General features: G+C 39.2%; 1 protein-coding gene across 2 annotated transcripts in view; it reads right to left on the bottom strand.

Annotated features, from left to right (window-relative positions):
* Window positions 1–9,721: 9,721 nt before the first annotated feature.
* Window positions 9,722–27,294, bottom strand: part of BTBD9 (BTB domain containing 9) — a 147,662-nt gene continuing 130,089 nt past the window's right edge. The window contains exons 12-13 of one of the 2 annotated variants that reach the window (XM_069800375.1): window positions 19,637–19,663; window positions 9,722–18,939 (exon numbers count right to left, since the gene is read on the bottom strand). In XM_069800375.1, the coding sequence (XP_069656476.1) occupies window positions 18,745–18,939; window positions 19,637–19,663 (222 nt within the window). In that variant the 3' untranslated portion in view covers window positions 9,722–18,744. The remainder of the gene's footprint in view (window positions 18,940–19,636; window positions 19,664–27,294) is intronic. The other variant, XM_069800376.1, reaches the window with a different exon arrangement.

Below are 27,294 nucleotides of genomic sequence, written 5' to 3'. Positions count from 1 at the left end.
AGCCCAGCCGGTAACAAAGGACCACGCGGCCGCTCGCTCACTCCTCCCGCCCCCCCTCCGGTGGGATGGGGGGAAGACGGAGGAGAGGAAAAAAAAAAACCAAACCTGGAACCTCGAGGGTTGAGATAAAGGCAGTTTACTGGAACAACACAAAGAAATTGCAACAACAACAACGGTACTAATGAAAAAGTATACAAAAAGAGTGATGCACAGTGCAACTGCTCACCACCCGGGACCCGATGCTCTGCCACTTCCCCCACCGAAAAGAAGAGCCCACCCCCCGGCCCGCTCCCCCTTTATATACTGAGCATGATGTCACATGGTATGGAATAGCTCCTTGGCCAGTTCAGGTCAGCTGCCCCGGCTATGCCCCCCACCTCCCAGGTTCCTGTAAAAATTAACTCTATCCCAGCTGAACCCAGGACAACTAGGAACTGGAAAAAGCAGCATCTATTCTGGTTTGTTGGGTTTTTTTTCAGCTGTGGTCTGAATTGGTTCTTCTTCAGCACTGGAAACCATTGCACAGGAGCAGCGCGCTGCTCCTGTCCTGAAAAGTCCCACCCAGTTTACATTTCTTTGGACTCTGTTTTAGGATTTGTTGTTAGTGTGACTTGCTGGCTTCACTCATGCCTGTTGCTCTCTGCAAGATGAACCTTAAGCAGGCCAATGCACTTGTTCTCTCCCACTAGAATCACTACATCACTACCGTGGACATTGCCCCAGTATGATGCTGTAAAAAGGCCTGGTCTTTAGGGAAAGACAAGTGAGACAGCAGGACAAGTACTTTATTATGAACAATATGTTTTAAATTGCTTTTTTTTTTTCTCTTATTAAAAATCTTCCGAGCACCCAGATTTGACTTGGCAGTATCATTAACTCCTATTTTCATGTTGCATGGGTGGAACTACATTACTGCAATAGCTCAGCAAAGATCCTTGAGCATGTAGCATGTTGTAAATTTGCTGTAATGGATCACTTTAGGGGAAGAGGAGGTCTCTCTACTGTGATTCCCCAAGTTTTGCTGTGCAAATAAGGCATAGTCAACTGCAGCTGGCAGGAAGTCAAAGCTGCCTGCTTGCAATAGCTCCCATCTTGGAACGGTCCTGTTCAATATATGATGCCTTCTGTTCACTCTTTGGTTTTTCTACAGCTTTTAGTATTCAGATATTCAACTTTAAAAACCTTCCCCAATTTAACACAGAGCCCCTGATGCATCTCTAACTAGGGAGGATAACTAGATGAACCAGGCACACAACAATGTCCCACTGAGGGTAGTCTCTGTGGCAAACCTTTGAAAAGCAAAATATCAGCTCCCACTGGAATACACAAAAAAGCAGTAACCATATAGGCATTATGATGTTGTATATATCAGAGAAATCAAGAAAAATGTATCTCAGGATAAGTCAACATATGGCAGGCATCAGCAAGACTTAGACATTCTCAGCTTGTGCTCTGTGTTTCATACACAGGTCACAGAAAAAATGCTAATGCTAGGAAAAAAAATATGAAAGATCAAAGTCTGCACATGAGTTAAAAGCAGCTCAACATGTGAGCACAGCAAGTAATCCATGGAGCAAAATGAGCAGCGTAATACATTGCAAGCTGGCGCTTCTAACACCTGATTGCAGCCACAGGGGTACAGCCGCCTCACTTCCCCCAGCCTGCAGTCTGGTCTTCTGACCACCAGTATTTGCATCATGAAGAAAAGAGTAATCATTCATATTGCAGGACAATCAGTCATCCCATGAAGGGACAATTAGAATTTCTCTTTGCCCAAATCTTATACCATGCTGATCACCACGGTTTCTGAAAATGCACTTTAAACAAAAATTAAACTTGTTCTTTTCTCCTCCTACCCCGCATCTCTTAGGAATTGCTTCCTGACTCTCTATCTTCTGTCCAGCACCACTCAACAGGTCATGTATGTTTTAAAGAATGCTTCCTTTCAATTGAAGCATCAGACACCAGTCCCTGACAACAGCAATATAACTGATTTGACAGAGCAACAGATGAGTGACAACACCTATGCTAGGAATAGTTTCCTCTCTTTCTGGAGGCAGTTCATACATTCACAGACTGGTCAAATTTGTTTTGTGATGCAACAGTCTGTCATTCAGTGAAAGTGAGTTAGCAATTTCCAAGGTAATTCCCCTATTTCCCTGCCAACAGCTCTGACAGGAGCCCCTGGGGAAATAACCATTGAGCAAACATTTGTGTAATTCCTATCTGTCAGCATCTCAACAGCTTCAGAAGTGGGGGCTGACAAGGACCTGACAGCTTTACCAGAGCCCAAATTCTGAGGCAGCTGATATTAGCAGAAACTCTGACTCAACAGTGATAAAGACCCAGAGATACACTGAATTGTACAAAGTAAAAAATTGCTGTTTTCCTAAATGTATTATGTTCACCTTGACACAATATATGTCAATTTTTACAATAAAAATCTCCCTTGAGAACTTGCTGCAGGATTAGTATTGTCATCTGTCTCGTGTTATCTGTCCGGTGATGATACATTGTATTGTCATCTTGTCAAAATGATTAAGTGAGCTAAAAAGCTAAAATTTTAGCACTTTCATGATTAATAAAATGCATAAAGGGTTCTTTTTGTTTGTTGGCATCTGCTATGTTTTAGTAATTTGGCTCTGAAGGAGGAGGGAAAAGGAAAAACACGGTGGCGAGAAAGACAGGTAAGGAAAACCATTAATCTTGAGAAAAACAAGGCTGTGATCTGCCCATCAACCTTGAGATTAAAATCACTCAAAAAACAACGGGCAATTTTATTTTCACTTAAGACAAAAATGATAAAGCAACTTGCTATTTCACATTCTCAGAAGTAAAATCTACACAACAGCTGTTATCTAATTGTTTCTACAATATTTTCAGGGGAACAGAATATGTTCGTGCCTTCCTTGCCATAAAACGGACCAGCCAACACTTCCAAACTACACCTGAAATACACCTTTGCATAACACCTAGCAGAGAATATTGTCTTCAGTTAGACTGCTAGTGAAACTGATCTTATGTCACCCTTAATACTTATTAAAAACAGGGAGGTATTGCAAGTGACATTTGTGATAGAGGCTGTACTGTAGTTATCTTGATACAAACTTGCAATCAGGTGAAAACATTTGATATTTTGAATTTAGATATCACACAAGCATCTCTACTGAATAAAAGTCAACCATTAAATTTGATGTAGGACTGCTACAGACAACTGTGGGGGATTCTCTATGGCATCTTAGATTTATGTGCCTACTGCTATGTCTTGCCCGTGACAGCATGGCTGATTTGGCCGGCCTGCTACTGCAATCAGCAGAGAGAATTAGAGATCATAGTCAATAAACATAATATAAATATCTACCAACTTCAGTGCTCAGCCTACTTCCCACTGACTACATAGTGAGCCACAATTTGTCAGCCTTGGAAAGCAGATGATCTAAACTATTTTGTCATCTCCTGATCTTGGAAACGTTATAGACACCAACCTTACTTGTATGTCAGTTGATGTGGCCCTGAATATTCATGTTTCATCAGCTCCTTTCTGTCTTATCTCCTTCACACAGATAAAAAAACCTTGCAACCATTACAAGAGCATCTCCTTGACTATGGATCATGATAGCCTAAAGTGCCAGGCCTCTTCATGAGCTCCTTCACGTACATAAGCCTGGCCAAAGGATCATTTTCTGAAGATGACTAATAAGCCTTCTTCCTCTTTCCTTATCCCACTGAGACAATATCTGAAATGTGTAATAGTTAAGCTTAGAAATCATTGTGTTTAAGTTATTGGGACAGTCATTTCCCTAAACAGCTACTGCTGGGAGCTGTTCAGAGTTAATGCTTGGAAACCAAGAAAGGAAATGCCCCCAAGTATTAGTAAACTTGCAGCTTGTGTTTCTGAGGTTTCCAGTATTAACAAGGACATGAAGGTGTCGTGGTTTAACCCCAGCCAGCAACTAAACACCACGCAGCCACTCACTCACCCCCCCTCCCCAGTGGGATGGGGGAGAAAATCAGGAAAAGAAGTAAAACCTGTGGGTTGAGATAAGAAAGATTTAATAGAACAGAAAAGAAGAAACTAACAATGATAATGATAACACTAATAAAATAACAACAGCAATAATGAAAGGATTGGAATGTACAAATGATGTGCAGTGCAATTGCTCACCACCCGCCGACCAACACCCAGCTGGTCCCCGAGCGGCAATTCCCCGCCCTCACCTCCCAGTTCCTATACTAGATGGGACGTCACATGGTATTGAATACCCTGTTGGCCAGTTTGGGTCAGGTGCCCTGCCTGTGTCCTGTGCCAACTTCTTGTGCCCCTCCAGCTTTCTCGCTGGCTGGGCATCAGAAGCTGAAAAATCCTTGACTTTAGTCTAAACACTACATAGCAACAACTGAAAACATCAGTGTTACCAACATTCTTCGCATACTGAACTCAAAACACAGCACTGTACCAGCTACTAGGAAGACAGTTAACTCTATCCCAGCTGAAATCAGGACAGAAGGGAATAACAGCATCCTGTTTGAGCAGATATTTTAATCACCCTAGTCATGTACTGGAATCCCCAAATGTTGGCCCATCGCCCAAACAGATTATGTGCAAGTGCGAGAGACAGCCGAAGTTCTTAAACACACCATCAGTCAAACCTGAATCTGGCAAATGCCAGAACATTACAGGATTTCTTGCTGTAAGTCATGGGTCCTTGTCTAGTTTGAAACAAAAAGAAAGGTCAGTTTAATGGGCAATTCAGCTCTCATAAAATATGCAGGATAATGTATGTATGCTTATACTATTGCTCCCAATTCCAGAAAAATGGAAAGAATACTGGAGCTTGCTGGCTGTTCTAATCAGGGGCTAATACGAAACCATAACTGTGCCCAAACTTACCTTGGTTAGTTTTTTTAAGACTTTGAAATTACCAACCCTGTATTCAGTGTTCTCTGCCCAAATGCTTCTACGGCTCTGCAGTTGGGAATGAGGCTTTTGACAAGGGAGCTACCTATATTTCCTTCCATTTAAATAAACCTTTTCACCAGTCCTATATGAGAATACGGACAAAGAAAATGTTTGCGTAGTAATGACAGGCTTTATTTCCCTTTCAGTAGATTAAACTCGAGAGCTGGAGAACAGAACTGTCACTGGTAGAAAGTCCTCCATGCTGGACTTACAACAGCACAAAGACGACAAAAGCTGCTGGGAGCAGGACAAGAAAGCAGTACCATTAAACATACGGAAAAGAGTTAACTGTATATATCAATGGCAAAGCTGTTGATATTTGTATACCCCTACTGTTATCTCCTGTATTTTTGCTGAAAAACACATTTCTTCTAACAGCCTCAATTGCAAAGGCAGTGCTTTTTTATCCTCCTAGTAGGTTTTAACCTAGACAATACTATGACAGCATCAAAAACATTGGTAATTCCTTTCCTCATTCCATTCACTTCCAAGGGTAGCTGTTTCCATCTGATATTATCATTAATAACCAGAGAAATCAAAATATAACTATAATGTAAGCTTATATATTGGCAGCAAACTTCTACTGATGCTATATAGCTTAGAACATGGCTAAAAGCATCATGACATATATTCCATTTATATTAATAAACCCCCATTTATCTGTTTATTAATAGTAAAACTATTAGCTTAAAAATATGTCTAGAAAAGAAAGTGTCACCTCCATTACGTGATGCTGAAGTCTGAACAGTGCAAGTAGCAATAAAACTACACTATGTCAGCACCTTAGCCAAAATATCTTTTCACCCAGCAGTTGATAACAGAATGTGGTATGTTATATCTGAATTAAAACAACAAGGATATTTATGTAGTGGTCTAGCACAGAGCACACAGCATAAAGAACACCTGTCAGAAATACATCTTTGTACCACATTCTTGTTTCTTAAAATACACATCACACATGTTCACTTCATTAGACTGTTAGAAAGCAAGACCTTTTGAGATCCTTATAGTGGTATCAGTTTAATACATTGCAATGATGGATTGATAGTAAATTGCTGTGTTAAACAGAATGGACTTGCAGAACTCACTGGGGAGCCTCAGGTGTGCCATAAGCAAATTTCTAATATTCTTACCATACCCCTCATTGATATATTCAAGTACATTTGTTTGTGCGTGATCTCTTCATACATGTTGTGCCTAACGAAACCATGAAATCAGGCTGCAAAATGGCTATTTATCAAAAATAAATACCTCTAAATAGAGCTCAGATTTGGTCTTATGTAGTCTCCAAGGCAAGGACAATTAGGAATAATTATTGCTATAATCACTTTTACTTTTATATGAATTTGAAGCAGCAATCATGGAATCTGCAACAAAGCTTACTACCTCAGCATACAACAGTCCACGTTTTCAAAGCTCACAAACTCTCTGAATCAAATTAGGAATCTCTCTTTAGCGAAGCGTGTGCATGAACACAGCTGATTTGCTTGTAGCCATTTTCGTACCTCAGGTATACAGAAATATATGCAAGTATGCATGACCTACAGGCAAAGAAGTCTTTATGTTAAATAAGCACAGCTGTGTCTCAACCTACATTGCTGTCCTGTGCATGAGCTCCAGGCAGTAAGTCACACAATTTGAGAATAACCGAGGCACGAGGCAGCAGCTAAGGCTAGACAGGGGAGCAGACACACTGGAGATCAGTTAGCTCTCCATGAGGATGACAAAACGCCTTGGCTATTCCATAGCTGTGCTCCCCTGGCTGGGGGGCAGGTTAATGACCTGTGTGCAGCACGTGCAAGCCCTGAGCAGCAGCTCGTCTTCCAAAAACCACACCACAAGCAGTAGTAAAGGACTATGAATGAAACTGGGGACACACAAGCAAGTCTCAGGTAAAAGCATGTGTATGACCTGACATATCTGAAAATGTAAAAGCTATTCCACAGTCCACAGAAGCATGGGTTTCCTCCTCAATAAACACACAATGGGAAAACTCAGGATTGCTTTTGTAGAGGAAATAATTACCTCACAAATACACTTGGTGTCTTGAAGAAGTCAATGAGCACAAGGATACCAGTGATCTAGTTGGTATATTATATTTAGGTTTCCAAAAAGCTTTTGATAAGGTTCTTCACAGAATGTCACTCTGCTATGGGCTACCATCAGACAGGACACCAGAGCAGGGAGACTGTATCGCTCACCAAAGGCTCCATGAAACTAAGCTGTCATAGGATACAGAATGTCCTCTCATAAAAAAATAACTGTTCAAATGATAGGAAACCAAATATACCTTTTATAATCTAATAATACCTCCTCTTTTCAATTTAATTTTATTCCAGAGATGGTGATATTTCAGTGCTAAGCAATACCACTATTTCCCTTATACACATGCTGTGTATCTTCACATTCAAAAAACCCAGGGAGATGTTTGATCAAACAGAGCTACAGAAGCAAGCATTTCCGCAAACACTTCGATAACAACCAGCCCGCATCTTCGCTGCAAGCCAGAAGGGAACCTGTGCAGCCATCAAACAGTTTGCTGCTGAGGGGAGTTAAGATTTGCGAATATTCCAGTTTCTCCAAGTCATGCAGTCTTAAAGAAAAAAGCTTAACAATTTAAACTTCAACCTTAAATGTAACATCTTAAAAAGCAGACAACAAAGAACAGTCATTCATAAATGGGACTAAAGTTGGCACTGCACAAACTAGGCACATGTAACTTCCCAATGACTCAGCTGCATTAAGGGATATTTTTGTCATGCATCCACTCTTATTAAATGGGATATGCTTTTTTTCTACACACCTTGCTTCTTACGCTTTTGAGACAAAACCCACATACTTTTCCACCTATAGAAGGTCAGCATATTATTGGGGGAGCAAAAAGGAAAGAGAATGGCAAAGCATAGAAATACAGAGACTCAAATAAGATCTTAGCAGATTATTTCTTTTTTGCCTTAAAGCTATAAGGCAACCATTGCCTACTTTCTAGGAGATTTAAATTGCTTAGCACAGCCTATGAGGATGTTTAAGCAGCAGTTAATAGAGGATAAATTACAAAATGAGTAAGAAAGAAAAATGTCCTGTTTATGTGCATTTTGCTCCATATAGTGAAGATAAAATGATTGATTTGATACGTATCTGGTCTTTCCAACTCATACTCAAATGATGTGTCACAGTGTTTTAAGCTTCCTTTGCCACTGCTCATTAACAAGTGAGTCCATCACTTAGAATTAGAAACAACTTTGAAATGAATCTTCAGGCTGTAGCACCCAAACTGACTCTGCAGTCTGCTACTGTTTTTGGAAAGGTACCTGTATTTCAAAGTTCAGTCTGCACTCTCTTCATGATCCCCACCTGTTGATGATGATTTTACAAGCCTAAGCACAAAGATAAACTGGACCCTTACCAAAGCAAGGAGAAAGAGTATTTCTTCTTAGCCTTGCGCTCATCCAACTTCTTTTTTTTCTCCTCTCTATGCTTTGTAAGTGTATTTTTTCTTTTAGTATAATATATCCAACACTTGCTACGAATTGCATTATCTTGAACACAATCAAAATTTTGCCTGAGGGCTGCAACGGAAACTTCCCAAAGCCCTCAAGAGGCCCCTGATTTGCCAAGATAGAGCAAAAAGCATTTACCTTCTTTTTAACTTGGACACATGGCCTGGGAATGCAGTTGGCTTCAGCACATGTTACTTCTCATTGACTGGATTATACAACTTTCTGGCTTCCATTCAGCCTGTACTCTATTAGGCAAACACCATTTCAAAAGTAAGGCTTCCTCACATCAGTATTCCCTCATGTTATAAGTGTCACAATTTAGTAACTGAGGCGAGTGGCAGCTTATGCTCCAAAATCCACGCATCCATTTTTTAAAACGAACAGCAGGATCTGACACTTGAAAATCCCATTTTTACTCTCAAAATCTAGTAACAACTGTCAAACTTACTAACTATTGTATGACTAATCAACACACAAAAGAAATTAGACCTAATGATATTATGGCATTGTATTGTTTGCTGTGGTACCTCAGCTTGATCCCACAACTTGGTATTGTACTTCCATCTTTTGAGTCTGACCTTTCTGCTTTTTAGGTAACAAAGGTTATATACATTTATGAAAGGAATAGCATGACATACCTACAACTGCTTAAAAGATTAGAGGAATGTATTGTTGTTACTGGAGAACAGTCACTGTGTTAGGGCATGGAGTTCTGAAATCTGGGCAAGGCTTACAAAAATTCTGTTCAATATGTGAGGCTGATAAGCCAGGTAGATACAGGTCTAATTTTAATGAATCAAACACTCAGTGCTCCCACCTTTCATGGTAGTCCAAAGGAAATAAAGAGCTAAATACCTCTGAAAATTCAAGTAATTTTTTGTTTGTTTGAAAACAGATTCCCAAGTCTCTAAATATTTTCTCCCTTTTTCGTGAAATAAAGTGAAATACTCATTCATACACTTCTTTCAGAGAGTACTAGCACATCCTGGTAGCAACATCCGGCAGCTGTTTTTCTCAACATTCACAGTAGCTTCGTGGATGCCCAATGGCCTGAAAGTCATTGTGAAAATCACCAGCGTTTTCTACGTTGATATTAAACCTGCGTCATTATGAGTTAATACATCAAGGACAATGATATTAATTTCCTTGTCATGCTGGGAAATCAGTCCAGTTCTGCCAAAACTCTTCTATTTATACATGCAGTACAGGAATAGTGCCAGACAGGCTCTGCCATTATTTTAACAAAACTACAGACAAGCAGTTAAACACAAAAGATCACTTTATTTCTCAAATCACACCCCTCTCATTCTTGAAAAGGTGCATTTCTAATTGTTACTGTTTTAATATATTCTATATTTTCCTGTGAAGTTAAATACTTTAAAGAAAAATCCCCAAAGAAATAAATACAAAGCACAACAGTTTCACTTTATGATTTGCTTTGAGCATTGTCTGGTCCTGCATCCACTCTGGTGAGTTTTGCTGCTCTTTGAAACTCTTAAAAAAGAAATCCAGAGCCAGCCTTCCTTGTTCTCCAGAACCCTTTGCTTACCAGCTGTTAATACAAACTGTTAATACAGTGGTAGAGCATGCACAGAATAGCTTACAGCCATTTAATAATTCTATAACTTTCATTACAAATACACACATTGTTACTAAGGATATAATTGTGATGCTGCTGCTTCTAGATGCTCATAGAAAATTCCACATTACAAAATGCTTGTTTGATGATGTGCACATCTGCTGGTGAAAAGGAAATCAGTACTAACAAGGTTTGCCAGGTTGTTCAATGGATAACTTACAAAACCAGACAATTCCCAAAGTTATTGACTGGATCACTGCATCACAACCTGCAACCATCATGTTACCTGAAACCTAATTAGCCCAAATGGTTGTCAATGTGTATCCCTTGCGGTATAAAATGTTACCAACATCATTGGAACATGCCATGTGGGGTTTATTCTCATATGATGAGCACACTCCAATGCAACAGCATAGCTCCTGCTAACAGCCAGGAATGGAGGTCTGACGATACAACTGTTATGATGGTTGTCACAGTAGAAGAGAGGTGAAAGTAGTCCAGCGCAGGCAATACCATGTTCCTTCAAAGAGCTGAGATCAGAAAGTTGAAGTACTTGCCATATCAGAAGTTGTGCTCCCGATCAGGGTCTGGGCAGGCTGATTTCGCTACATATACATGCACTTAAAGAACATTCGAAGACTATGATAAACTCCGAAAACCTTAGCTGAAACGTGTACCTGTTCACAACAAGGTCTGAGGTAGTTTAGAACCACTCTACGTCTAGGAAATATGAGAAAGAAGGAAAGGGATCTAATGCACAAAACTTTCAAGATACAATGATAATTGCTACAGAGAAGGGGACTGTAACCATATAGTTTTAAATTACTGTCTGTCAGGAAAGAGAAGCAATGACAGAAATGAGTGAAAAAGTTCATTAAAAACTGAACTTCTGCTTAGCCTGGCTCCTTACATTTAATTTATGATCTTTGAAGAAACAACATTAACATTCATTTCAGAAAGAAAACCAATAATAATAATGAAATTGAGCAAAGCAGAAAAGAAAGAAAATTTTACAAGATATTCAACAAGGTTAATAGACAGGGCCACTGAATTGTGAAGTAATGCTGCACTTCCCAAAATGAGTCCATGTGCTCCGTGTGATGTTTGAGTCTCCAGGCAGCTGAAATACCTTCATACAGCAACACTGAAAAGTTACAAATTCTTTTGAGGTTCACTTCCAATGATGCAGTTTATTTAGAAAACAACACTTATGTACAACTAACACACTGAGCAATGCACAACTAACAAATTGAGCGCATATCTGGTGCATCATGGTGAGAGAGAAATATTTAAATTTATATTTAAACTTAACTTAGATAAGCCTGCACAAAGCCTGACCTACTACTAAAGTCAACAGAAAACCTCTTACTGATTTTTCTCTTCAGGGTAACAAACAGATTGCAAACAGATTATGGAAGTACAAGCTCCAAAAGGGCTAGTTTTTTCCCACATCCATAGACAGCCAAATTTAAATTTTGCTCACTAGCACTTACACAGCCTAGTGGTAGTTGCCTTTAAAGTCTGATGTGAAAGAATGGGGATGAGGATATTTTATTCAGTGTATGACAAAGAGGTAAAAATAAATAATTTTAAAAAAATCCTTAATATATCACAATTTGGAGGAAAAATCCAGGGAATGCCACAGCAACAGTGACATGATGCTAGGTAGGGAGGAAAAGTAAAGAAGTAACAAGCAGATTGGGGGAAGCATGTATGAAAAAATAAGAGCTGTGAGGACTGCAGACAAACAGAACTAGCTCGGACCACAAGAATCGTATCTTCATGTTGCTCTTCCCATAAAAACTACTAAAGCCTTGCTCCCTACATTCTCCTCTTTTTTTTTTTTTTTCAGTGCTCACATTCAGATGAGTGACAGATTCCTTAACAAAATTCCCTACATTAAAAAAAAAAGGCCATGTAAAAACACATCTTTGCAAATAGTCACTTCAACTTGGGTAACACGTACATTTTTTCTTAGCTATATATGCACAGATGCACACCTCTAAGTCCATACCAGTCTTTCCCCCAAACTGCTCCTTGCAACTTCAGCTCTTGTTGTAAGTCGTATGTTTCTCCTGTAATCATCTAAGTCCCATGAACTTTGTATTACTGCATAAAAACATTTACTCAAAGTATTTACCTCTCAAAATGAATAAGTGACAAAATTCCTGAAATAGATCCAAATCATGCAACACTGTCGTGGTTTAACTCCAGCCAGCAACTAAGCACCATGCAGCCCTTGTTATTAAAAAAGGCATAAACAAACTTACAGAAAGACCCAAATGGGATCCTGGCCTGTAGAAAGCGGAAGAAACCTGCCCCTGTTCTCCAGCAATGAACCCACTGTGACTGTTTCAAAAGCTGTTTCTCAGCATCACAAATCTCTATGAGAAAATCCTGTGAAGAATTCTACTATCTTTTAGCAGCTGAAAATAACCTAAAAACCCCAAAAGACAGCTATAGCAGATGCCAAAAAAACAGTTCTGTGGCCTGACCATGCTTCAAAAGCACAATCTATAACTTTCATGTAAAGACAAAAACTTCTTAAAATCTATTGTTAAACTCATTTATTGGATTCTAGGTATTAACCATAAATCACCTAGCAATGAGAGCTCAGGAGTAGAGAGACAACAGATAGGTGACGTAGATCAAAAATGATACAAAGGAAATGAGTGATTTCTGGTAGGTGTGCAAGTTCCCTGCTTCCTCTACAGAAAGAAACTGTGATAACTATTATTCACTGGAATTACATGGCACATAAGTTTTAGATGCACAAACCCTCATCTGAACAGTAATACTGACCAACTTACTTGATATTTCAGGAGTCACCTGGTACTTTTTGGACACAGCATTTGCTGTAAAAGACCATACAGGTAAGTTTTGTAGATTCCTCAAGACTACTTAATATAGACTAAGGTTGTTAATGTATATCTGCCAGTTTTCAGGAGTCACTGGATAATTCTGAAAATCATGAGAAACTACGTTACCTTCGTTTAACTGAGGGATGAGTATCTGCACAAAGATAACAGATGTGCCAAGATGATAAATATGAAAGAGGCGAGTTGAAGTTCTAATGAGGAAAAGTACTTATATTGCACCAACAGTGCAGCTCTCCTCTACGACAGGCCAGGCCCTAGCAGGAGACACTGGAGAGGCATGTTTACACCCGTGCTGGGTAAAGTCACCACTCAATCAGATTTTTAGCCAAAGTAACCTGAACTTCAATTCCCATGACATTTATGTAATAAATAAATTATAATTTTTTTCAGAACACTGAGTTGTATTATTCTATTAGGCTGGCAGGAATGGGAAAAGAAGTAATTCTCTGATGTCCAGTTGGATAATGTCATCTAATGCAAAGAGTGTGCGGAGCCGATTCTTCACTTCCTTCCACCATTTGTATATACCATAGTAATTAAACACATACAGTGTTATAAAACTGATATGTAGCTGTACCAGCCGTCAGTCTATTGGTAAATGACAGATACCTGCAGTTTCCTCATATTATACTACAGTTTTTAATTTGGGCTTTCTTTACCTAAGAAAAGTTGCAGGGTGACTTTAATGCTATTTTTCTAGTAAGCATTTTCAAAATCAAACACAGACCCAGATTCTGTTGTGGAATATGGGTGGGACTTTGACATTACCTCGGCCAAAGCTTTGCAATGAAAGCTTGTGAAGGGCCAAAGAAAAGTCTGCAGAGTTTTTTTGAGCAGTTAACGGAAGTCATATGAAGACTCACTGTAAACACTGCAAGCCATAGCATACAAGATAGCTAGGAGGAATACAGGTGTGTTCTTTGGACTGCACCCCTGTCTTTGAGATGAGCATTTAACTTGCTCTATTTTATACACCTCACTGCAGTCAAATTGCCAATACTTAACAACTGGGCAAAAAACAGTTTTGGACCTGCTCCCCCATACCTTGTTTAGACATTTGCACTTTTTAAGCAACCATAAAATAGTCAGCATCCTGCCATACCACAATGGTAGCATTTCACACCTGCTTGCACAGATGATTTTTTTTTTTTTAGTTTTGGAGCTTTAGAACCTGTTCTAAATTTAAGCTAAAAAATTAGCTACTAGCTCAATTTAACATATATATATATGTATATAAATATTTAGGTACTCCTAAAACTGGAGCCAGGACTTTTATTTCTGTATCCTGAACAAAGATTTGTGGAGCTTATCTCTCTCTCTCTCTCTCTGAGTTAACTAGTACAAGTGACAATAACAACAATCAGTTCAGAGAGAACTAAGGATTCTAACCAAAATACACCACTAACTTAAAGATGGGGATGGGAATCAGGCCTCAAACATCCTCTGGGATCTACAAATTATTATTTCTGAAGCATGGTTTAGTCCTCTGGCAACTGATATCATGACATACAAGCCTAAACGTTTACTCTTAAATACATTAACCCCTAACTGGCTCCGATTATTTGCTGACTACTCCAGCCACAACAACAAAATTCCCAATGCATTCACTTGTCCATTTGACAGTATATTAACACCTGTCAGAATATAAGCCCATTAATACTTCCACAGAGAAATGCAATGTATAGCATGCCTACTTTCTGTGAAATCACATGTAAGTTCTAATTCCTTATTGAGTGTCTCTGAGTGGGCATCACTGTATAACCAGAACTACTAACACACAACAATCAGCCAAGAATGGCATTAACTTTGTTTTCTAATTTTCGCACCGACTCTAGATGTACAAAACATTGCTGAATAATGAGTAGATGCTGGCATGCATTTGGCTGGAAAACTTGATTTACTTAGAGTGGAACAATTATAGACATCTTTTGCTTTTATTCATGGAAACCAACTCTCATCAAGTCAGATACTAAACTGAAAATTCTCTAATTTAATATTATCATTAGTAAAGATGAAGATGCATTAAGTTCATTTGAATTTTTCAGCAATACTGAGAAGTACTGAGCTCTCTCATGAGTTGTCATAATAAACAAGAAAAAACAATTTTCATCGGGGGAAAAAAAGAAATGGAGCTCTAAAGGACAGAAATGGCAATGAAGAACAGTTCATTCTCCAACAAAATTGGTGATTCCTCCTCTGTATTGTCTTTTACATTAGACTGGGATTAACTTCTCTCATTTTAATTCCATTTAACATGCCATTTGAACTTGTTTTAGAGCTGCTTGGCAATGGCTTGAAAACAGCTGCACAATTTTTGCTCACTTCAGAAATTAAAACTGATTTAGCTGGGAAAATTAAGGAGTTGATATTTGGCTGTACATTTCTGTGAATAACAATCTTTTAAATGAACTTGGAATAAGTTAATTAAATAAAAGAGACTTTAGAAAGAGCTTAAGCTCATATGAGTCGAGCTTAAGTCTGAATTTAGCCTATGGAAGAAAACCTGAGAAAATAAGGCCTGGGGAATTTAAAGATACTAAAGTACTAAATAAAAAGAATGGCTCAATAGTGACAATATAGTTAGTTCCATTATGTAGAAATCTAACAACAGGTCTATTTTATAGTTTCTGACAAGTAAGCAATGAATACCTGGTCAGTTCTGCTCTACCCCTGTTGCAAATAAAATATGAGTAAGTGATAGCATAGTTCTGAAGAATGATAGTATTTCATCACTCTCATAAGCCCTGATATTAAGCCATAACAGCACAACTTACTTCCACTGAAAGGCAAAAAACAAGAAAAAAGAAAAAAAAGAAAAAAGAAGAAGAAGATTTCAGAAGAATATACAAGAACTACATCTGAAATTTGGAGTCAATAAATACAGACAATAATTAGAATGAATGAGAACATTCACACCGAACCACAAATCAGTTCTGTGAGGTATCTTCCTTTGTCACTAGTAATATGTTGCTGACACAATGTTTAAGACAGAGACCTATGCTAGGCAATACAGATATTAGGGGTGTTTGTTGGCGGCTAGTGTCAGAAGACCAAGCAGATTTCAGGTCCCTTAAACATTTCAACATTATTTCTTTGTACAAAAAAGTAAAGGATTCCCACTAGAAAAAGTGAAGTTGTGGCAAGGCTTATCTTAAAAGCTAGGGAGCTCTGTGATCACATTGGACTCACCTCAGTGACAGGTTCTAAGAGCAACTCTAACAGAAGAAAATAAAGACTGTGAGAAAGGCCATGTGTGACTGAGAATCAGTCTAATACTAAAAATTTCTATTCACCTCTATGAAGGGACAATGCAAAGTTGTTTTTTGTTTCGATTGATTTTTGGGGGTGGGGTACTGAAGAGTCTATAGGACCTGATAGTTTTCGCTTCGTGAATCTCTCAGACTTGTTCATTCAGATTCCTGGCAGAGAGCATAGGTCATGGGAAATAAATACGACATTTCTGTTCAACAGTGAGTCATAGGACAAAACCAAAAAGATTTGCAGTAGGTTATAGTCTACAAGACTTATTTGTATCATAAAAATTAACTGTGCACATCAAAGATTACAAACTGAAAATCCTATTCTTTCTCTGAGAGCCTAGACTCAGAACAGCTGGCAAAAAATTTTTTTTAAACATTCTCTACAATGCTGACTACTAAAGAGTAACAGCTAGGAAGTTATGCCCTTTGCTCATCCAGAACTTGAGAAAAGCAAACCTGTTTGATCAAACTGCAAAGAAATACCACCACTGACATGGAAGGACTTCTCTACCAAAGACAAGACATGCTCCATGTGTCTCAGTAGTTCCAGCATGGATTACAACCAGAATAGAAAAGTTTTCTGGTTTTACTTTTCAAAGGGGGCGGGGGGGGGGGGGGAAATCCAACTTTTTGGACCTATACTTAAACAAGAGAGTTGTGTCCCCAGTAGCTGGTCTCAATTCTTTCATGCTCCAAAGGTTGCTAAGTCAGAAGGTAATCAGCACCCCAGGCTAGGTGGTCGCCAGCACAAGCAGTATCCTGCCTCAGAATTCCAGACCATCTGAGGCAGCTGTGGCACATATTATAAGCTATATATAACACAATGGGCATGCATCTTCACTGACAGACATTCATGAGTCAGAAGACAGCAGTGGGAAGGGATAGGGCTGTATGTAAATGTCAGAACTCAACTGCAATCTGGCAATGAAAAATATTATAATATTATTGATAAAGCCTAATCAATTTTATTTGAAACAAAAAAAAGGAAGCTTTTCTCCTTCAAAGTTTCTACTGATTCATTGCTACCACTTGCTATATTTCTTCCTGTTTTTAGCACAACCAGTATGCAACAGGGAAATTCTTTCAAATTAAGTAGTGTGATAAATGAACATACTATTTGCTGTGGTGATATAACTCATTTTATCACTATGGTTATGCAAAGGAAAACCCTATTTATCCTACACTAGCTTGTTTTTCTTCTGACAAGGCTATCTGTCACCACAGGAAATTCCAAGTTCATAAAACTGGATAGCTGACATTTCCAATACGATATACTTTGTGAGGAGTAACAACCCTCCTAATCAATTTTGTCAATTACATCAGCGTTTGTCTTAATACAAAATCACTTTATACCATACTGAAAGACCAACATGGAGCTCTTCCTAAAAGTCACGTAGATCAGGAGGGTAAGAGACTGCATCATCATCAGTGTGGAAATACTTAGAATAAGCAAAGTAGCATGCAATGTAACCCAGACCGAGATGAATAACACATTCTGTGATTGTATAGTAAGAGACATATCTTTTATATACAGTGTAAAAGCATCATATTTTATGAAGATTATGAAAAAAGTTTATGCATACAGAGCCTTTGAATTTTTAGGTCCAGACTGTAAAATATTTTTTCTTGGGAAAAAAAAAAGTATCTGCAAATTCTTCTTTTTGTATTCTGAACAACTGCTTGTCAGAGACCAGATGCAGTTCCACTTTTCTAAACCAAACATTTTTTATGATCTGTTGCAAGTTTTCTTACAAATACAAGTAAAATTTAAGTAATCATCTTCAAGAGTGAAAAATATGTTTTTCTTCAAGATGGATGCTTAATTTAGGAATATCCTTTTTGAGTGTAAGAAATGAAAATTTTGTACTTTGAAAAGTCAACTAAGGTCAAGATTAATATAGCATCCACTAATTAGTTTGTTGATATCATGAAGGTTTTTCTTGTCATTTCACTGATGAATGAGGGAATTTGCACCTCAGTAGGTAAACATGTTTGATACTTCCTTAATCTACTGCACAGCACTTGCTACAGTCAAAAATAAGAGACAAAGTGGAATACAGAGTCAAAACAATTTAGAAAACAGATTACTAGCTACAAAGGAATATGAATGAAGAATAACTTTTAAAAATAACATATATTCTGGACTGATGTGTTCCATAAACATTTTCTTTGCTAATGGAAGCCTTCAGAGAACAAATACTTATTTCATACGTGTTCCATTCTGCCCGAGTAATTTTAGATTTCCACTGTGGCTCTGCCTTTTATTTCCTTCTGTTCTCCTTGCCTTGGTTAGATTAGAGAGGTAGGGTGTTAATGGGGTACTTGATGAAGATTGAAGACCTATTTTCTCCCTTCTCGGAGACCAGTCTGATTTGAACAAATTGAAGAGAGTGAAGCAGTCTCTTCATGTCCTTGGGAAAAGCCTTTTCCATTTCAGCATTTCCAGCTTTCAGACATGGTCCCCTTTGTTCACAGAGAAAAAGAAAGAAAAGGTGCCAGCACAAGAAGGTTCCAAATAATTTCATATAAAGTCAGCGGGGCTACAAAAGCTCCCTTTCAATCTCCTTTACGGTTGGTGAGCATGTGAACGCGAGGTGGATCCAGGAGGGGAATGCAAGGAATTAGTGCTTGCAGCTCGAACAGGGAGAGAAACAAGCTGTTGTCCACCAGTCCCCACCTCTGTTGTTGCCACTTCCTTACTACTCTCATCCTTGTGGGTACTGTTTTGTGCTGGGCACTCAAAATGCACACAGTGAAACACCTGGAGAGAACAGAAAATGAAGATAAAGAAAACACTTAAATGCTGGCAAAAGCATGATCAAATTAAGATGAAGACTATATGGAAGTATGCAGGCCAGATCAATGCCAAGGTACTTAGTCAAATTAGAATGTTTCACCATGAGGTCAAAAACATGTATCCATGGGCCATATAAACATAAAGCGAAACAAGTGGAGCAAGAGAAGGCCTTCAAATTATACCAAGCTTTACGTATGGCACTAAGATCAGAAATATGGTTCCAAAGTGGATAGAGATATTTGTAAATGATTTTTTTTCTTTACCAAGCATCATAAATACCTACTACATGCTATCAGATGACAACAACAATTATATTAATTGTCTTAAACATATCTTATGATCTAATTACTTCCTCAAAAGACTGAACGTTCATACACACTGGAAATGAAATTTAAATCATTATCAATATGAATTGATTGCAAGATTTCCCTCAGCTGTAATAGGAATGGTAGCTCCACAGACATATCCTGGAGTATGTAGAAAGGCAGTCAGAGTGTCCAAGGAGGCCACTGCTTCATCAGATGAAATATTCCATTTCAACCAGTGATCATTTTCTGATGTTTCAAACAATACCAGGGACCACTGTACAGGTGACGGTATCTTAGAGCAAGAGGACCATCTGTTTAAGTGTTTTTTCCAATTTATTTTCTACTTTACTTACCCTTACTTCTACTTGTTCTTGAAGTGCCTGGGAGAAGAAGGGGGACGAAGTCCTTAAAATTGTTGCAAAACTTCTTTCTACGTGATTTCTCATTGCTACAAATTGCACAGATTTGCCACATACTACATACATCTTTTCCTATACTGATTTAAAATTTGCTATTTTCTCATGCATTGTAGTTTTATATCTAAAGCTTGAGAATATTAAAACCTGAATTTTAAAATTATTGTTTTAACTTAATTTTGTGTGCTTTTATGACATCTTCTATCATTCTTCTTGCACGTAGATCATGTCTTTAAAGCTCCTCTCACAAGCAAAGGTAATCTCTTATAATCTTAACGGCCTTTTCCCAGACCCTTTCAAGTTAATGTGGGCAAAATCAAATACCATAAACAAGACATGGGTATACTACATATTCATACAAGACTACAGAATATTATATTTTCTAGCCTTTCTTCAATATTACTGAAAATCCTATTACTCTTTTTGACAACCCCTGCTCCAGTGCACATTGAGCAGACGTCTGCAATGACATGTCTGCAATAGCCCCTGAGTCTTTTCTGAGGAAGTTGCTAGTTAATTCAAATTCTGACAGCATACATGAAACGAATAAAAAAATATTCTCAGTCACTGTTTTTTTTAACCCCATTATATTTTCTTGTGCCTCTCAGTGTAAGATTTCTTGCAGTTTTTTATACAGATACATAGCGATGCATGTTTATATTTCTATATATACACACATGCTCATATAAAGATGTATCGCTATGCCTTTATATATACACATATGAACAGATTACAAATCTACACCTGTACCCACACACATACACACATGCACAAAATGTTTTTTCTCTGCATTTCTTCTGGTGAGATTTTTTTCTAAAGCTGAATTAATTTCTACAGTGGCATGAATTCTCTCCATCTGTTACAATTCTTGAGAAGCCAATTTTTGCATTCAGCTACGCTTGAGAAGCCCCTTTTATACTCATCCCGCTCCCATGTTTTTAAAGTAACAGCTATTTTCATTTTTCCAGCCACACTTATCAGCATCAGGATTTGTGGGAACAAACATTATCTCATCAGTGCACCTCTGTAATATGCTACTTTCCTTGAAAGGCAGCACAGTCTAAAGAATGGGGTGGAGGTCTCCAAGTCAGAAGATTCCATATTTCTACTGTATCGTACACCAATAGTGTTTCTCATTTAAAACTTCACTTTACATAGCGATGCATGCTTTTTTAAATATAGTATGGATACCACTGAAATTTAGGTAATACTAGTCTATAAAGTCTGAAGTACCCAATTCCTAAACTATAACTTTCATTTTTACCGATTCTTTCATACTAAATTAATAATGCTCAACTCAGCATCTGCACATTAACAAGCCTGTGAATTTACAACATTACTTTCAGTTACTCTGCCACTTCAAAGTACAGAGAACACAGCTTGTGAAAGAAGCAGAGGACAGAGAAATACAATTGAGCTCATCTGCTTCATCCAATATCAGAATTATGTATTCCAGAACAGTATTACTAAAACAAATAATCTTGCATGTGTTTCTCTAAAGAGGCAGAGATGACAGTTCAGCATTATTCTCTTATCAACAGCATATTATACTTCTCATGGATATTTTAAGAAAGGTCCAACATACAAAGCAGGAAGGCCAAGTACATATACACTGGTGCAGTAATTTGTAAGATAAAGCTCTCACATAAGCAACTAGGTGTCCTTTCCAGGTCAGTAATACTGAAGAGGAATAACAAAATCAAACTTACACAGGCAAAGTATCAGGTGACCTGTCTGACAAATAAATGATAAGAAGGGCTAAGGAAAAATAATCCTTTTCGTTATAAAAGTAAGATGTCTGGAAGGTAGAGAAAAAAAAAAAATTACCCTTTATCACGTTCTAACATACCAAAAGTACTCAAATGCCAGGTCAAAAAATCTGTGAACATCATGCCTTCCAAAACATGGAAAACATGGCAAAGGCAAAGATGAGTTTGGAAGATGAAATCATTCACAAAATGGAGAAATTTTATGGGATTTTTTACAATTCCAAAAATCAACTCTTCCCTTTGGAAAGTACAGATTGCGCTTCAAAGTTCAAAGGTATGTGTTGGTAGAACAAGTAGGGAGTATTTTTGTACCTAGGACAGTAAAACTCCTTGATAAGAATATGCTGCCATTAGCATCTTCTGTTTAAAATGGGAATGGTTTGACATAAAATACAACCAGCTGTGGGCAAATAATTCTGGAAACTGCTTGTGTTCTTACTGAAAAGACTACCAAGACTCCAGAACAAACCAAGACTTTGGTTACACTGTTATTATTTAAACTGGAAGTATGAAAAATACTTTGCTGCCTTCTTTGGAAAATGAAAATTTATGACAAAATGTTACAGACCATCTGTTTAATATATATCAAACCAATGTAATTTAGCAGTATTGAGACAAGGGGAGTCAAAAGAATCTCAGTAGATACAATAAAGGGGGATGAAAGATAAAGTTTAGCGCTTACATTGTTGAAATTAGCTGAGGCAGAGACAGTCCTTGATAAGAAGAGCTGGTCCCAAGAACCAGCCAGCGAGGCAGAGACAGTTCCTGATAAGAAGCAGGAGCTGGTCCCAAGAACCAGCCAAGACTGGTCTTGTGGCTTGGGTGAATACCAAGAAACCACTGAGCCTGCGCAAGAAAAGAGGTTACTAGTGGAGATGAAGAGGAGTCGTCTATCTTCATCTCTGCGACCACCAGACGACCACCATAAGGAGGCACTGCGCAAGCACAGTTGAGAGGAGACTATGGAAATGACTTCTTGGAGCTAATTTTAATATGAAGCCGGGATAGGTCATGCATATGTATAGCTGTATTGTGAATATGTGACACCTGACTGTATAAACTTGAAGCGAACTGCCGAGTCAGGTGCGCACGACTTTGGTGGGACTACCCCCCGTGCTGCCCAGTGCTGAATGAACATACCTACTTTACAATCTCACTGATTGTGGAGTCTGTTTTCCTCACGGCAGTTTGGTGATCCAGCCAGGAGACTCTCTGCTCGGCTGCGGGACCGACTGCGGAGCGGACGCCCCGAGGCACGCCCTGAGCATTTTCCTCGGAGGAGCCTCTGCTGCCGGCCGCTCACCTCACCGCCGGAGCAGACAACAACCTCCTGAAGCCACGGACCAAATGGTATGTGTCACAGAGGGAGCCTGTAAAAAGTACGGGCCGGGGCAGCTGGTAAATCGCACAGAGACGTCTGGCGTGCAGTGTAGTCCCTGTATGGGAGGAGGGTGCCCTGTATGGTAACAAGGGGGGATTTGCTGACTGATAGAGCGGCCGCTAGTGATCTTGGGGGTAGATCAAGCAAATCCAGGGTGACCGCTGCATCCCAGTATCAGGTGCCAGGATGGACCTGTCGATGACTGGTATATAAGAGGCAGTAGAAGGGTAAGTGCACCCCCTCGCAATTGCGCTTGGTTTATGGGGTAAGTGGACCCCCTCGCAATTGCGCTTGGTTTATTTTTGCAGCTGCTGAAAGGTTGTCAACTGGAGCAATGATTGTATGATAGGAATGTTTGGAAATTTTATGTTAAAGATTTTGTGTGGGTGTGTGGAAATGATATGTTGAAACTTATAGGTGTATGTATGTTTATTAATGTGTGAATGTCTTTACGTATTAATAGGGGTGATTCCCTGCTTTGTATGTGGGCTTGCAACTGGACTATACAATAATTGGCATCCGGCTTGGGTTTTGTTGAAGTGTAAATCTTGTGGGAGAAGGTGGTACTGTACATTTAGCAGATGGAAACCAAACTGCCTTGAGTGTTTTCCCCAAATTCCACACTTTTATGATTGGGAAAGAGCTCACCAAGAATCTGAAATAATGAGATTGGTGTGTAAGGGAAAATTTAATTCCAGAAATTTGGGACGTGTGGGAGGAAAACTGGGAGAAGACTATAAAGAAGTGTAAGAAACGATTTGCATGGGAGCTTATTAAAAGGAGAAGCCAAAATCAAACTTAAGAATTAAAAGGAGAAGTTATAAAATGGGAAACAATCAAGAAGGAGTATTGAGGAAGAGTCCTCTGGGTTGTGTAATTGCCCACTGGAAAGATATTGTTGGGATCGGAGGTACGGAGAGTAAAAAGAACCTTATTAAATATTGCGATCAGTGGTGGCCGTTGTGTAAGTTAGAAGGTGATACGAAGTGGCCACTTAATGGGTCAATAGATTATAATATTCTATTACAACTAATGCTGTTTTTAAGGAGAGAAGGAAAATGAGATAAGGTTTCATATGCAGACATGTTTTTTCACGCTCCAAAACCATCTGGAGTGGCAAAGGGACTGTGGAATGGTACCCCCACAGGACCCCATGGTGCTCGCAGTTGAGTGAGAACACAACAAGGAGCTTAGGGGTAAACTGAGGTGGTGTTGTTCGGCATGTAGTATTGGACAAAGATGTACAAAGGCAAATAAAATCCATCAGGTACCAGAACAGGATCTAACTGATTTGTTTAAGCCTCCCCCTCGACCACAGGAACAGGATGCAGACTCAGACAGAACTCCAACCCCCTCCCAGACAGCAAAGTACCCTTTTCTACTGCTGACCTAGGGAAATGGAAAAAGGTTGCAAAAGATTATAGGAGTGATCCGGTAAGTGTAACTAAGCATTTCCAATATATTGTAAAACAGCATAACCCTGACTGGAAGGATATACAGCTATTATTAGAATATATGACTGAGACAGAGAAACAGCTGATTTTAAAAACAGCAGGGAACCTAGCTGAAGATCATTATAAGATTACAGGAGGGGACATTAAGGAATATTTCCCTCTCCAAGACCCAAAGTGGGATGTTAAAAGATCTGCACATATGGAAAGATTGCAGGGGTATCAGGAGTAGATTACAAAAGGAATGGAGAGGGCAATTCCCAAAACTATAAATTGGTCAGCTTTATATGCAGTTAAACAGAGTCCTTCCGAGTCTCCATCCGAATTCCTGGATTGATTGAGGGATGTAATGCGCTGCAGCACACCGCTGGATCCTGGGTCAGAGGTAGGAGTGCAACAATTAGTTTCCCTGTTTTTGGGTCAATCTACAGGGGATATAAGGCGCAAACTTCAGAAATTACGCCCTACAGAGGGTAGGAATTTAGAAATATTGTTGGATGAAGCATGGAGAGTATTAAGTAGCAGAGAAGAAGGATATAGGCAAGGGCAAAGGAAATTAATGGCTGTTATCCAGGAAAAAAGAGGAAGAGGGCCTAGACGAGACTTGCCCTGACTGGGCAAGGATCAACATGCTTTGTGTAAGAAATTCGGTCATTGGAAAAAGGAATGCCCAAGGAACAAGAAGGAGGATCAGAGGGCTCAAACAGGAAGAATGGTAGCCCATGTGAAAGGAGATTGACAGGAATCTACCCTAGCGTATCCACTGGTTATAATTAAGCTAGGGAAAACACAACAAGAGGTACAATTTTTGGTAGATACAGGAGCAACATATTCGATTCTGAATCAAGCTTTGATGCCCCTGGGAGATGATTATGTCATGGTAAAAGGAGCGACTGGCCAAACTGAAAAGGCATATTTTTGTAAACCTTTAGAATATAAATTAGGAAAATGGAAGGGGCTTTGCCCATGAACACCTCTGCACAGAAGGCAGAAATAATTGCTCTAACCTGTGCCCTGGAATTGGCCCAGGGCAAAGCTGTGAACATTTATACAGACTCAAAATATGCCTTTGGAGTTGTACACACACATGGAGCAACTTGGAAGGAGAGAGGACTATTGAATTCCCAAGGGAAAAATATCAGACACGCAGAAGAAATTCTGAAGTTACTGGAAGCTGTCCAGCTCCCTGAGTAAGTGGCAATTATGCATATTAAGGCACACCAGAAAGTGAGCTCAGATTTGGAAAAAGGGAATGAGCTGGCGGATAGAGAGGCAAAGCAAGTGGCCAAAACAAAGGTAAAAACAGAAGGGGCTTTAATTCCTGATAGACAAATCTCCCTAAAAGGTAAGCCAGAATACACCAGGGAAGATCAGAAGCTCATCACAGATTTAGAAGGGTCATATAATGAAGAGGGGTGGGCTCATACCCCACAGGGAAAACTAATCATTCCCTCTTGCTTACTGTGGCATCTGGCTCAGAAGGAACATAGGAAAAGGCATTGGGGAACAGAGGCTCTGTATAAACATTTGATAAGGGAAATTGTGGCTAGAAATTTATATACCACAGTGAGACAGGTGACTCAACAGTGTGATCTTTGCCTCCAGACTAATCCTAAGAATACCCCCAAACCAGAAATGGGCCAGACTGAAAAAGGCAATGGGCCTGGACAACAAGGGCAAATTGATTTCACAGAACTTCCAAGAAAAGGGGGGTATCGATATTTACTAGTATTAACTGATACCTTTTCAGGTTGGCCAAGAAGCATTCCCAACAAGAACGGCTAAAGTTCGGGACGTAACTAAAATACTCGTACAAGAGATAATACCACATTTTTGGGTTCCAGCAACCACATCCTCTGACAGAGGACCACATTTTGTCTCAAAAATAGTACAACAAATTAGCTGCCATTTGGGTGTAGATTGGCAGCTTCATACTCCATATCACCCCCAGCCGAGTGGTCAAGTGGAAAAAAATGAACCACTTAATCAAACAGCAAATTGTGAAATTAGGACAAGAAGCAAATTTGACATGGCCTCAGTTTCTCCCTTTAGCCCTTCTGTGTACCAAGGGCGAAAGAAGGACTGAGCCCCTTTGAAATCCTGTATGGACAACCCTATGGGATACAGAGAGGGGTGTCTGTACAAGCGGGGGATGAAATTGTGACTTCTTACATGGTAGCATTAGGTAAGCAACTTAGTAAAATCAGGAAGCATGTGGTAGGGACTTGAAGGAGAGGTTTGGATGGGCCTGTACATAATATACAACCAGGAGATTATGTGTATATAAAGTCTCTTACAGAAGAAACTCTGGAGCCGCAATGGGAAGGACCATTTCAAGTATTACTTACCTCCTTTACTGCAATCAGAATCAAGGAACAGAACACTTGGATTCATCACACCAGAGTGAAAAAGACACCCAAAACTCCATGGAAAGTCCTGATGGACACTTAGTTTTTATGCTGTAATATGGGCAACCGTGGGGACAAGAAGTGTAGCATGGGATGGGAATGTGTTTGTTCAACTATACTTCATGGGGATTTTCTGAGGCATGGAGAAAACTAACTTCCTGGCTGCCAAATTTAACATGGCTAAAACAAGTCTTTGTGCCAACAAATATTTTGAAAGAATGCTAGATAGGGAAACAATGTATTAGAAGTACTAGGGTTAGATATAGTAAAAGAATTTACTATTTTCTAGAAAAGGGGGGACTGAGACAAGGGGAGTCAAAAGAATCTCAGTAGATACAATAAAGGGGGATGAAAGATAAAGTTTAGCGCTTACATTGTTGAAATTAGCTGAGGCAGAGACAGTCCTTGATAAGAAGAGCTGGTCCCAAGAACCAGCCAGCGAGGCAGAGACAGTTCCTGATAAGAAGCAGGAGCTGGTCCCAAGAACCAGCCAAGACTGGTCTTGTGGCTTGGGTGAATACCAAGAAACCACTGAGCCTGCGCAAGAAAAGAGGTTACTAGTGGAGATGAAGAGGAGTCGTCTATC

This window comes from Haliaeetus albicilla, chromosome 13 (genome assembly GCF_947461875.1).
Source record: "Haliaeetus albicilla chromosome 13, bHalAlb1.1, whole genome shotgun sequence".
In the NCBI taxonomy this organism is placed as follows: Eukaryota; Metazoa; Chordata; class Aves; order Accipitriformes; family Accipitridae; genus Haliaeetus; species Haliaeetus albicilla.
Note: the sequence above shows the minus strand (reverse complement) of the source record. Positions and strands in the feature narration are given on the sequence as shown.